At 54.4% G+C, this 13,529-nt stretch overlaps 1 protein-coding gene across 2 annotated transcripts; it reads right to left on the reverse strand.

The window, feature by feature from the left end:
- Positions 1 to 390: 390 nt before the first annotated feature.
- Positions 391 to 11,340, reverse strand: Rhpn1 (rhophilin Rho GTPase binding protein 1). 2 transcript variants are annotated; one of them, XM_028783445.1, is made up of 15 exons: positions 11,158 to 11,340; positions 7,413 to 7,528; positions 5,935 to 6,063; positions 5,736 to 5,811; positions 4,799 to 4,876; positions 4,311 to 4,435; positions 4,058 to 4,224; positions 3,680 to 3,873; positions 3,075 to 3,231; positions 2,887 to 2,994; positions 2,346 to 2,540; positions 1,789 to 1,811; positions 1,445 to 1,591; positions 1,199 to 1,360; positions 391 to 748 (listed from the first exon to the last, which is right to left on the reverse strand). In XM_028783445.1, the coding sequence occupies exons 1-15, from the start codon at positions 11,239 to 11,241 to the stop codon at positions 575 to 577; spliced, it is 1,935 nt and encodes a 644-aa protein (XP_028639278.1). In that variant the 5' UTR covers positions 11,242 to 11,340; the 3' UTR covers positions 391 to 574. The 2 variants fall into 2 exon arrangements, with proteins under 2 accessions (XP_028639278.1, XP_028639276.1); XM_028783443.1 differs by having other exon boundaries at positions 1,735 to 1,811.
- Between the last annotated feature and the right edge of the window lie 2,189 nt (positions 11,341 to 13,529).

A 13,529-nucleotide genomic window follows, 5' to 3' on the forward strand; every position in this document is an offset into this window, starting at 1 on the left:
ACAGGGTGACCTGAAAGTTGGGGGAATGTAAGGGGACTGGAGATAAAATGTCTTTGCTGGGCTCTTACACACGGAGAAACTGACTAACCAGCAAGGGAGGCTGGTGACCAGAAAGGTTACTATTAACCAGGCAGAATCAGGGTAGGGCCATAAGGGTATGTGCTCAGAGAAACTGGACTTGGGGATACAGTCAGGCAGCCGCAGAGTAGATGGGGCATGGCAGGGGCCAAGAGGCGTGCTGCAGGAGGATAGCACCAGCTCTGCTGCCCTCTACAGACGGACAATTGTGTGAGGGGCCCTCTGCAGAGGGACACTACATCTGGACTACACTGAGACATATCTCTGGTGGTGTAAAGTGGCTACAGCTCCAGTACCTCACTTAGCTTCCCCTCATCTGACCAGCATTTTTAATAGACATCTTTAAGCAAGGTGGGGGCAGCCTGAGTAGTCCCTCAGAGTAGAGGACAGAATCCACTGGGCACACCTGGCTAGGTGGGGCTGGTTACAGGGTGATATCCATAGGAATATGGCCTCCACAGCCACACTGAGCACATAGGGATACAGGGTGTCCAGTTCAGGGGCAGGTGACACAGTTCCTGCTGGTGCAGGGGTCATGGTGGCTCCCAGTCTTGCTTTGTTTGTTCTTTCGACTCCAGCCAAGGATGGGCCAGGGGCGGGTACGTGCAGGCATCGGCGTGTCAAAACCACACTCTCTCTGGTTCCACAGCAGTGCTGGCCGCCGGGGTCCCTACAGCCAGGACAGAGATGGATGTGGTCAGCCATCACCGCCCGCCCTATCGGCGGCCACCCCGAGTAGAGATTAGAGCCTTCTAGGAGCAGTAGGTGTGTTAGGGACATGTTAGGGGCATCTGAAATGGCCTTGTGAGGCTCCTTGTTTGTTGCTTGCCACCCTACCTTGGAGTGGCCATGCTGGACAGATGTGACCTCTGGGATAAACTGGTTTAGAAACCTATTCTGGAGACAAAAATCTCACCGGGGTCATCTGGAGGCTTAATCTGGAGAAGGACAGTAGCCACACTATGGAGGCACTGTCAGAGGTGACCATTGCCCAGAAAGCCACCCCTAGTGAAGGCTACCTGGCCACCTTCTCTCTGAGTACCTGGGGGTGGGGGTGGGGGAATGACCAGGGCTGGGTAGGACTGAGGGTTGGGGGTCTTTTCCCAGGCCAAGTACTCACTGTGCCACGTGGCTCAGGACTGGGCAGCAAGGACACGACCTGCAGGCTCACGCCCTCCTCGCCCATGTCCCTCAGCTGTGTCACCACTTCCACGTGCTTCCACCACTTGCAAGGCTGCCCGTTCACAGACACAATGTAGTCGCCCTCCTTCAGGCCAGCAGACTATGGAGAAAGTGGATCAGTGAGGCGGTGGCAGTACATTATGCTTGTCTAGGATCCCAGCATTAGGGGCTAGGGGGCCTTTACCTCAGCCTGACCCCCCGGGACGACAGCAGCGATGAGGACCGGTGAGTCTCCTCGCAGTGTGAACCCAAAGCCTCCCTCTCCTCGAGTCATGTGCACCGGCCCTACCAACTGCCATCGATTCTTGGTTGAGAACACGGACAGGGGTCCCTGGGAGAAGTCAAGTGGTAGAGGGCTGGCTGAGTGGCAGTCACAGAGCCCTGACCTGTCTGGCACCCCATCTTAGCCCACACACCCTGGAGCAGGAGGGGCTGAAGGGAAGATGGACAGGTAGGGGAAACTGGCCTGCTCACCAGCCGGTGGAAGAAGTCTGTCACCTTCACCTGCGACAGGCTGGGCATTCTCACCTCTGGGGCCTGGTGAGTCTTGGCTGACCAGGCAGGAAGGAAAGGAAAATTGGAGCTGAACCCCAGGGCCTTGGCCGTCCCAGAACCAGAGTTCCACCAGTGGGATTTGTGTGTGGCCCGCAACTGCACACAGGACTGTCTTGGGTCCTCAAAGCCTAGCTGTCCCGACTGACATCTGAGGCAGCACTATTTCCATGAGTATATGTGGAGGCTCCCAGGAATGCACTTGGAAGCCCCAGCTGGCACTGTGCCTCTGTCCCCTCTTGCCTTCCAAGAGTCAAGTAGGGGAGGAGGTAGCAGGGGATGCTGGCCTGATAGCCTTCCAGGCTCCACTTCTCAACACAGCCTGCCTCCCACCCACCCAAAGAGGGCTTCACTATGTAATCCAAGCTGACCTTCAACTCTGTCCTCCTGACTCAGAGTCCCTGGTGCTAGGCTGGGTTCACAGACAACATGCTCCCACACCTGGCTTGTTGACTGCCTCTCAGCTGTAGCTGCAGGGGCTCGGCTTGGCCCTCTGACTGGCATACTCATCCCAAAGGGCCCTGGATGCTCACATTGGATGTCGGGGGCCTCCATAGCCTCGAAGAAGTCATCCTCACGCTCAAGCTCTGAGTACTTGGCCAGGGAGCGCCGCAGTGCCTGAGTCACCACAACCTGTAGCAGGTCCACCTGGCGCAGGACTCTGCACAAGGTGTGAAGCCGCAGCGCCTCCTCCTGGCCCAGGATGGCACGCTTCAGGTGGGCCTTGGCTGTGCACAGGCATGGCACTGTCACACACACACACACACACACACACACACACACACACACACACCATGCATGCAAGCTGACCCTTCCAGGCTTGGTTCCTCTGTCTCAGGATGCATCAGGAAGTGGAATGGGCCACAGGGTCAGACAGTGTTGGCCAGATTAGGAAAGTTCTGCCAGGCCAAACAGTTGAGCAAGGGACAAAAGAGCTGTCCACATCTATGTCCCCAGCTGTCCAGCTCAACAACCCTGCTTTCAGCAGTTCCCACCAACCCAGGGATGTCAATTGCTGAGTGGCTATGGGGACCATGCCCTGTTTAGCCTGGGGCCCTGCGTGTGATGCCTCACCAAGCTTCCTGCGCTCTTCTGGGTGCTGCGGCAGTGGGGGACCTTGGGGCTCACAGGCAGTTGAGGGCTGGAAGATGTGCTCCTGCTTCGAGAGTTCTCCCTTGGCTGCTGCCAGGGGACAGAGAGCCCGTGAGCCTGAGCAGGGAGCCTCTGCGGGCACACACGGGCATGTGGAGTGACACACTCACAGTAGCTTTCACAGAGGGCCATGGCTGCATGATAGTGGGCCAGGGCACAGAAGTGCTCAGCCTTGACACGTGCCAGGTTAGTCCAGGAGGCAGGCAGGTAGTCTCGGACAGGTGGCTGGGCCATGGCCCGGTGCACACGCCCATACTCAGTTGCCACCTATCAAACAGGCATGCAGGTACAAAGGGGGGAGCCTCTGCCTCCCTGCCCCCCTCTCTCTGGGCCCATGGAGCTCAGGAGACAAGGCCAGCCAACCCTGAGTAGACAGCTTAAGTTTCCTGCCTCTGCACCCTAGGTTCAGTCTCCTTCTACTCCACCCCCCTTTCCAGCACCCTCTCCCTAGACTCCAAGCTGAGCCAGACCTGCGTATCTGGGGGCTCTGTTCTTATTCTCAGGACCTCAAGAAAACGGGGACAGTGACTGGCTTTAGGGAATGACACAGAGCACTTAACACAGGTTCCTCGTCTGTGGCTACTCATCCTTCCCTGACCCGGCTCTAACCCAACTCTGTTCCTGTTCCCCCTGAGCTCTGCTCTTCACTCTTTGAGTGGCCACCGCTTGGCTGGCCAGCTTGTTGGGGCTTCTGGGCAGGACTCCTTGACCTCACCTGGGCAGCTTCCTGAGCCAGCTGCAGTTGGTCTGGACAGATGTCAGGTGTGGCAGAGGCTGGCAGCAAAAAGCCCTTGAAGATGCACTCCTGTGCCTGGGCAACCATGAGCTGCTCCAGCATGGAGAGAGAGGCGGTGCTCATGTCTGGGCTTGGCGCATGGGAGAAGTTCTCCCTCAGGAGTCTGAAGGCCCCTGAGGATGGATAGAGTCCTCATGCGGGCAAGGATTCCCCATGCCCACCAGGACTACTTTCAGGACTTCGCACCGAAGGGCTTATGTGCTAAGTTTTTCACACAGGGAGGCCATGTCCACCAACACTACTTCCTGGCACAGAGGTGGGCACCATACCCCTCTTATTATGGTCTACAGCCCTCACCAGCAGCCCTCTGGAAAGCCTCAGCGGCGTGGCTGGTGCCCTCGGTGCAGGAGCAGTCCTGCCGTGCTCCGATCTGCGTGTGGAGTGCCCCAATGTTAAACAGTACACTGCCCTTCTCGAAGGCCAGAGCCCGCTGCTGTGCCGGGACCCCCGTGAGCGAGTCGTACCTGTGGCATGGTATCAGGATGGGTACAGTTCCAATAATGACCTGGCCTCCCATCCCTGGGCCTCTGCCTCTGTTGCTAGCCCCTACCAGTGGAAGAGCAGCTCTGGGCTCCTGGCGGGACTGAAGAAACGTGCGTCCAGGAAACAGAGCTGGCTATAGTAGGCTGCAAGCAGATCCAGGCCCATCTCGTCCCTGCTGGGAGTCCTAGTGGCCTAGAAGGGAGAGTCAGGGTGGGCCCAGTTCCAAGGCCCACCATCGTGATGTCACCCTAGGAAATCCCTGGGCATCATCCCCAAGGAGCATTTTACATCCTAGGGACTTTGAAGGCAGCCTGGCACAAGAGGCCAAGGAGGGCCCCAAGGTGGGGACCATGCGCTACTCCTTCCAAGAGCAACAGAGCATGGCCAGAACAGAGCCAGCTGTTAGTCCCAGGTCCTTCCATGAATGCTGGCTACCTCCCAGATTCCCTCCCATCATGTAGGGAATCCATGTGAACCTCCACACCGGGATCCAACCTTCTCTCCCGTCTTCCTCTTCTGTCTTTGGAGCAACAAGACAGTGAGCAGCCTACCCACCTGCCGTAGGTCTTCTAGTTCTTGGATCTCTGTCTCATAGGAGGTACCATCCTCTCCAAAGTGCTCAGAGATCAGCTCCTGAAGGAGGAATGGGTATTGCCCTTGGGACACTCCACACCTGACAGCCTGCTCTGAGAATGGGAGGAGTCATGGTAGAGTAGGTTGACTTTGTACTTGGGACCAAGGAGAAGGACTGAAGACCTGGGGCTGCTGTAACACTGGAGGATCTGGGGTTCTGGTTCCTGGGGCTTGGGTTCCTAAGACAGAACTGGGCCAGGGTTCTTGTGGTACCATCTTTTTTTTTTAATTTTGGTTTTGTTTGTTTGTTTGTTTTTGGTTTTGTTTTTCGAGACAGGGTTTCTCTGTATAGCCCTTGTTGTCCTGGAACTCACTCTGTAGACCGGGCTGGCCTTGAACTCAGAAATCCGCCTGCTTCTGCCTCCCAAGTGCTGGGATTAAAGGCAATATGACACCACTGCCTGGCTTTGTGGTCCCATTTTTACACATATTTTCTCATCTGCCACCTTGGAGACTCAGGTCATGTCTCTTTCCCATGAGGCCCTATAGGCTCTGGATAAAGGATCATGCCCTGTTCTGGGATCTGAACTCCCTCCACGTCACTCAGGAGCCAGTTCTCAAAGAGTAGGTACCAGATGGGTGACATCCTTGAGCCAGGGGACCCTACATCTTGGTGGTCATACTGGGGCTTCCAGAATGATGAGGCCCCTTCAGGACCCCAGAATCCAAGCCCAGGTTGTAGAGACCAGAAGAATTAGGAAACAGGAGGGCAGTTCAGTTCCCTGTAATGGTAGCTCTTTCTCCACACTGTCCTCAGCTTCCTCATTTGTTCAATGAGATGACTAGATTAGGAAGCATCTAAGCCCCCCTGAGCCCACTTCAGGGCCCTGTCCCTCAGAGGTCACAGCCCAGCACTTACCTTTAGCGGTGTGGCCCAGTCCAACTCCTTGGTTTCCTTCAGGCCCAGGGGGATCATGGGAATAGTAATACCTTCACTAGAACCAAAAGAATGGGCTCTAGACCTACTACCCATAGCGGCCCAGAGTCCTATCCTGAGGTTCCCGCCACCCAGTTGCACCCTCCACACATGTATGCGCGCCCCGCCTGGCATCTCACACCCTTCTGGCTGGTCCACATCTACGCTGCTGCTCAGCTCCGCCAGCTCCTCTTTCAGCAGCTGCAGGTTGGAGTTGACATAGCTCAGCTCCAAGGCGACTGTCTCTCGGACCCAAGAGTTGCTGGTGGCTCTGGGAGGGGTCGGGGAAGGCGAGAAGACCCATGCCTGAGGCAGCTCCAGTGACCCTGGCTCACAGCGGCTCTCCTGCCCCACCCAAGCTTCAGAGCCCATCCAAAGGGGCGAGCGCTGCTGGGCTAGCTCCCCTTGCTGGAGTAAGGCTGGTATAGCTGAGTAGGGCTGGCTCAGAAGTGCCCTCCCTTCTAGGATGCCTCCTCTTAGAGCTCATTCTCTAGTGCCACCATGATTCCAACTGGACGATAGGCACAGCCAGCCCTCCCTGTATCTATTGGTCACCAACACAGACCTGGACAGGGAAGGGGAGGATGCTGAGGGATTATGGGCCTGGGGCTCCTGTATAGTGCGGGTTGCAATGGGAGATGAGAGTATACAGAATGCTACTGTGCTCAGAGGAAGTAGCTGAGGTCAGACGATCGATCATTTGCAAGGTCTCCAACCTTAGAGTGCCCAGCCTCGTACCATATACAGCCTCTTCTGAGCAGCCTCTGAGGTTCGCTAGATACTGTTGGACCTCCTAAAGGGGGCTTTTAGTCTTCTGGCCAAGCATAGATGGGGAGGCCCAGAGGTAGGAATGGGCCTGGTTTGTCTGTGAGGGTCTAGGCTGTGTAGGGTTGTAGAAGACACCCTGGGGTGTTTGGCCACGCCCCCAGAACCCAGAGACCTAACATGCAGTCCTACCTCCATTTAACCTGCATGCTACGTCTAGTAAGGCACAGATAGAGGGCGTGACTAACAGGCCTCTGCCTCAAGATTTACATATTAATGAATTACCTAAAGGCTGGGGCGTAGATAGCTAAGTTTTCATCTCCCTAGCCCTTCCTCTCCCCAATATAAGGTGGCCCCTCCTGGTATTTCGTGGGAGAGCACCACCATCCAGATACACTTATCAACATGACCAATAAAACTTCCATGTCTTCGATTCCATGTGTCTCCTGGAACTTTGGACTCTCTTGTGTAAGTGGGAAACTCGCCCACGGGAAAAGCCGCCGGGCCATGCTCCCTGCTACAGTGCTTGGTCCCTGCACCCCTGCTCTCGGGACCCTGGCATCACCATGGCCTGCGGGTGGGACCGAACAGCCACCCCCCCTTCACCCACAGCTCGTGGGCGGCCTTGGCCGCGGCTCTGAGGACTGCCTCAGCTGCGACCTTGGGCGCAAGCGCGACTTGCCCCATGCACCGCGCACCAGGTGAGTTTTAAACCACAGGCTGAATGGTGAAGTATATAGTGTGGCTACTGGGACCTGAATGGTAGCTATCTCATGGACATCCGCCCATGTGTCCCTCTTTCTGACTAATAATAGGATCACCACCCTATCCAGGGCCAGGCAGCAGCCTGCTCACCTGTAGAGGTTTTCAGCGCCCGTCCGCATCCGGAGCTCCTTGCTGATCTGCCGGTGGAGCCGAGCCCTGTGACTCTGCAGCTGGCCAGGATGGTTTTGCACGAAGGAGTCATAGCCCTGCAGGAGGATGCACGTGGTTATGCCTGCAGCGCCCATCAGCATAGCTTCTGCCAAGCTCAGAGGACCTTAGCCTGTCCTTAGGAAAAGAAGTAGTCACTGTGGGTGGAACCTGAGCTAGTGTTGCAGGAAGGGACCTAGGCAGGCCTGGCTGGGGAACAAGGGTGAGATGCTTCTCCTCAATGCTTCACAGATACCATAGGCTCAGCTCCATCCTAACCAATGATACATCAAGAGGCCTCCCCAAATAACCCACTCTCCCAACACATGGCCCCACAGTTTAAAATGTGATGTAATAAAGCTCTGGACCCAGCTCTTGAGAGATGGCTCAGTGGTTATGAGCCCATACTAGTCTTGCAGAGGACCCAAGTTCGGTTCCCAGCACCCAAGTCAAGTGACTCACAACTGTCTGTAATTCTACTTCTGAGTGGGCATCCAACACCTCTGGCCTGTAAGGACACCTGTACTCATATGCAAATAACCATACACAGACGTGCAAACAACAGTCACATAATTAAAAATAAGACCTTTTAAAAATTAGAATAAGGGGATGAAGAGATGGCTCAGCGGTTAAGACCACAGGCTGCTCTTCCAGAGGACCCAGGTTCAATTCCTAGCATCCATACAGTAGCTCAAAGCTGCAACTGCAGTTCCAGGGGATCTGGCACCCTCACACAGGCATACATGCAGGCAAAATACCAATGAGCATAAAATAAGAAAGAAATAAAATAAAATATGTTGTAGTTCTCCATAGGAATTCCTTTCTAATTGTCCTTGCTGAAATCAATGTCTTATGCCCTGGGGACTCACCAGATCAACTAAGCATGTAGGACAATTTGCCTTGGGGTCTGACCACCTTTCCAGAGAGCTACTACCAGAGCCCAGGATGAACCTCCTTAAAAGGACCTGGCCTATGTAGCCCTGGAGACTTGTCTGCCCACAAGGCTTTTGAAGTAGCACAGCCACAGGCACTGAGAGCCATGCAGTTATGGGCCGTGAGCCCATGTTACTCAGGCAGTGGGTACCTGGTCTGTGATATAGTAAACAAGGCATTGGGTTCCAATGTCCCTTGCCAGTTCCCGTAGGATGAAAGCTCCTCTTGTGTAATGTGAGAGCAGTGGCCTGCCTTATCTGTGACATCCCTTCTCCAACTACAGGCTCAGCCATGGCCTACACAGGCTTCCTCCCAGAGCTGCCGAGGAGTGGGAATTAGTGGGGCTGTACACAGCATGAAGTCCTCCAAGCCATGCAGCGCTCTTACCCTGCTGGGCCTAAGACTTAGTGGTAAAGATTTTGCAGATGGCTCTTTCCCTGGGGAACACCCTCGCTAGTGATCACATATGAGGAAAGAGGTCACAGAAACTCAAAGGCACCAGTCCAAATGACACAGAGTAGTGTGTGTGTGTGTGTGTGTGCGCGTGTGTGTATAAGTCCTGGCAGTGCTGATACTGACAGTGTGGCTTACTGTCGTGCAAAGAACAGCCTCTGTACCTTGTGTGTGTTTAAGTGAGGCTTGCACCTTGGCGTGGATGGAGCTCCTGAGGCAATCACTTTGACTGTGGCCCCAGGACTTTACCATGGAGCCAACTTTCCAAGAGAGGCTCATGTCACTGAAGAGCGCCCACAGAAGTGGCACCTGGGCTCACTCTGAAAGAAGGAGACTATTAAGTCATCCTTGGGTGACCACAGATAGGTGACTCACTCTCTGGATAGCCGGCACAAGATAGCATAGGGGCAGAGGAGAGCCACATTGTACTGTCACCTTCTTGGGGTCTACCCCTGCCTGTGCAGAAGGGAAACTGAGGCCACAGTAGTCTCCTGTCTTCAAAGCTAAGAAAACTACAAACATCTTTCCCTAAGATCTACTAGACTACAAGGGTCTAGTTCAATGATGGCCTATAGCCTCAGCCCTTCCCTGACTTGCTGTGGCAGCCAGCCACTCTGAGTTTTTAGGTACCAGCCCCAGACCCTGGGCCTGTTCTCACCCTTCTTAACCTTGGTTCACTTACGGAGGTCAAGCCAGCCTCCTAACCTGTTTTGGTGGAAGGGCAAGATAAGCTGGGCTGGATGGATTCTGGAAGCTGATAGCCCACACCCAGTTTTCCACACTGGGCTGAGGGAAGTGCCCAGCAGGGAGGGCATAGATGCTGAGTAACCATCTCTCTCCCGGTGGGATCTCCCCACCCTCCGGAAACAAAGGCCATCTAACCATGGCTGACCTCCATGGTGGCTACTCTTGGCTCACTCTGGGAGAGGTTGCCATCACTTTGGACATCGCAATAGCAGTGACCAAACCAGAACAGGGCCTGGCCATGGCCAGAGAGGAAAGGGAGGGGATCAGAGAAACAAAACCTCCTACTCAAAGACCCAGTGACCTGAACTGGGCTGGTCCTCAAGGATTAGCAAAAGGGAGGGGACAGTTGTCCCCCCGCACAGGACTGGGAATAGAAAGAAGGAACAGAGTAGCCCTAAGCCTACCCAGGCTTCTCTTACTGAGTCAGCTCTTTACGGGGGAGGGGGGAGTCTCACACTACTCACAGGGAAGCTGACCAATGCAACATGTATTCTTTCCAAATGGCACCTGCAAGGCACGGGCACCTTAGGAAAAAGAGTTCCTGGAGTACATGTTGCAGGCTGTCTCTGTCTCCCTCCCTCCCTCCTACCCTCTCCCCAATCTACCCCCTCCCCAGTGCCAGCTAGTCACCATAGTATCAGGTATGCCCAGGTAGGATGGAGCCCTTGAGGGATCTGTCCAAGTCCCATTGTCTCCCTCCTCTCCTGCTCCCCAAGGAGACCTGATATACACACACACACTCACACACACACACACAAACACAAACACACACATGTGCATGCTCTGGATAGAATCAGCCAGCAACAAAGTACAATCTGACACCAGGAAGGAAGGAGGGCAAAGTGCCATGGCAGACACCGGGAGTAGTGATGTGACAAGAGCTTCTGCTTAGTAGCCCTAGGGATTGGGCAGGAGTACCCCAGCGCCTACACACACACACACACACACACACACACACACACACACGAAACTCAAACGCTCAGGGACCCCTAGGAAATACCCAGACAGGAGAAGTGGAGTAAGATAACATAATATCCCTTAGGCAAAGAGGTAAAAAAAAAAAAGTCTCCATTCCAGCCCTGTGATCCTGGAAGCCCAGGCACCATCTCTAGAGTCAGGAGCTTTGGAGGGGCTGTATGTTCGGGAAAAGTAGTCAGGCTGCTCCGTGAAGTCCCAAAGGTTTCTGCTGTCTGCGGCCACAATCTAACATCTAATGGACACCGGCTCCTACACTGTTAGGAAAGGAGGCTTTCCAGGCGTCAGAAAACACATGTGCTTAGTGATGGAGGTGAGGGAGTGGGGTTTGTCAACCATCAGAACCAACTTTTTGGTTCTGAGAACCAAGGGGGTCCCTAGCTTCAGGGAAACCATCTAGACCTTGACTGCGCCACTGATATTCTCATCGGGCTGGAACGCGGGCTCAGGCCGTTTCTAGGTGCCTCAGTTTCCCCAGCTGGCTTTCATGGGAGCAGGTTCCAGGAAGGAAAGGCCGCGAAGGCCGCACTGCACAGCGCGGGGCAGGAGGCTGGAGACCCACACCCTCCTCAGTCCCCACCTTGCGGATGCTGCCGTCGTCGTCCTGCTGCCGAGAGCTGTCCTCGTTAGTGCCCTGGTCATCTGGTCTCTCCTCGAGGATCATCGCCGCCCGCTCGGACGCTGACCCAGAGAGGCTGCGAGCAACAAGTCCCTCGGGCTCCAGGGAGGACCAGCCGCGCTGCTCGGACTGTCCCCTCCTGGAGGGTCCGACTGACCGGTGCGGCAGAGTGCGGGCCCCGCCTGCAAAACTTGGTGTTGTCCAATCAGAGGTGGTAGCTGCTTCGATGACTAGAAACTAGTACCAATTAGAGTGAGAGTAAGGCGGGCTCCTGGTAAGGGATCTGGTAACTCTTAGCAACCAGGGCCGCTCGCCGATCAGGGTACGCATGCGCCAAGCTAGTTCTTGGGCGTGCGGGGGAAAGTTAGGAAAAGACAAGCAGAACTGGGGGCGGCGACCGAGAGCCACTGCAGCCTCTGCAGGGACTTCAGGGCTTTATCTCGTCACCACGGCAACGGTACCCTCCAGGACTGCTCCAAAAATGTTTACAATGGGGTTTTTAAACGGTTTGTTAGAGACAAGTGCTTGTGCTGAGTCTTAAACAATGCCTGCTTTCTTCCCGGGGCTCCGCTGCGGTCCCCTTGCTTCCAGAACCGCCCCCAGAAACCTCGCCTCAGGTCCCTGGTTATGCATTTGTTTCCAGAGCCTACATTCTCCTTGACCTCCTTGTGCTTCTAGAACCGGATCGCCTCCGAGAACTTCTGTTTTGAGAATTGGACTTTTTCCAGAACTCGAGCTCCTTGCAGAGCTTACCCCGAAGCTCTTCTCAGATTCCGTGTGGGCTGGCTCTCACTAGGTAGCTGAGAACACATCCTAGAAATGAGTAGCTAGCCCTTTGTCAGGCTGCTCCAAAGGTCAGCCTCCTCCATGCTGCCTGCCACCCTGGTCGCTGCTTGCCCTGACTGAGTCAGCGACTCAATCTCTATGTCCCATCCCCCTCACACACACCTGGCTCTGTCATCTCCAGCTCTAAATCTTCTCGGCTAAGCTCTTGGGCGTCCCTGGACATTTACAGTGGGCACCCCCACAAATGCTTCTCTTATCGACCCTGCCCCACCAGCCTCTCCAAACTTCCTGACCTTCCCCAATAGTTTTTTTTTTTTAAACCTCTGTCGCTGAGGCTCTTATATATGCTGCCTAAGTGTGGTCAATATCTTAGAACTAACCAGAGACCATAGGTACTGTCACCTAGTACACCTGCCACCCTTCTGCATAGGCAACCCGGAATTCAGACTTCTTTGTGTCTTCAGAATCCTGTATGCATAGACCTACATCCACCCAGCAAAGCATGTGTGACTAAAGTAACTGTTTCTCTTAAAGATTTATTCTAATGTGTGAGTGTGTGTTTCTGCATATGAGTACAATGCCTACAGAGTCCAGAAAAGGGTACTGGATCCCCTGGAACAAGAGTTACAGGTAGTTGTGAACTATTGGATGTAGGGGCTCGAAACCTAACTCTGGCCCTGCATAAGACTGGTCCACATCCCTAACCACTGGACCACCTCTCCAGCCCTCCCAGGTTGGCTCTTAACTGTTCTTTTCTCAGCAGGATTGTCCCTTTCATAAACCTTAGGAGACCCCACCCCTCCCCAGCTCACTTAGGACAGTTGCAGGCATCCACAAAGTTTCAGAAACACTTTCTCCCTAGGTTCCCACTCAGGGTTCTTAGGGATGTCCTGCTGCTGTCCCCAGGTCCCTCTCCTAGTAGTCCTGCAGGGCATCTTAGTTCAGCAGGCATGGCTGTTAGGGGATAAGGGAGGCTCTCAATTGTTGAGGGTCCCAAGAACTCCAGGGCTTTTCAAAAGAGAACCCTAGACTCAGCCAAAAATCAAGTTGGAGGGGGCAGGTTGATCGAATGCTTGTCTAACATGCACAAAGTTCTAGGTTCAGTCACCAGCATGGCATAAAACATCAATCCCAGTATATAGGATCTAGAAGCAGGAGGGCCAGATGTTCAAGGTCACCCTCCAGGTACACAGTGAGTTTGAGGCTGGCCTGGAATCTACAAGTCTGAACCAACCAACCAACCAACCAACCAACCAGCCAGCGAGCTAACTAACCAGCCGGTCAACCAGCCAGCCAACTAACCAAACCAGGTTGGAGAACAGAATACAGCCATTTTTAGATAGAGAATGTAGCCTCAATATTCCCCTCCCCCCATTTCTAAGGAAGGCAATAGAAGAGGAAGGTCAATGTCTGAGGTATCAACCAGTAAAGCTGCTGAGGCATTTGGCAGTTAGTCCTTAGTGGGGACAAGCTGTCCCCAACACTTGCTGTTTGCCTTCAGTGGTTACTCCCAGTCTAGGAAGAGATGGTTCTAAGAGCCATGCCAG

Source organism: Grammomys surdaster, unplaced genomic scaffold (assembly GCF_004785775.1).
Source record: "Grammomys surdaster isolate TR1022 unplaced genomic scaffold, NIH_TR_1.0 1129, whole genome shotgun sequence".
Lineage (NCBI taxonomy): Eukaryota > Metazoa > Chordata > Mammalia > Rodentia > Muridae > Grammomys > Grammomys surdaster.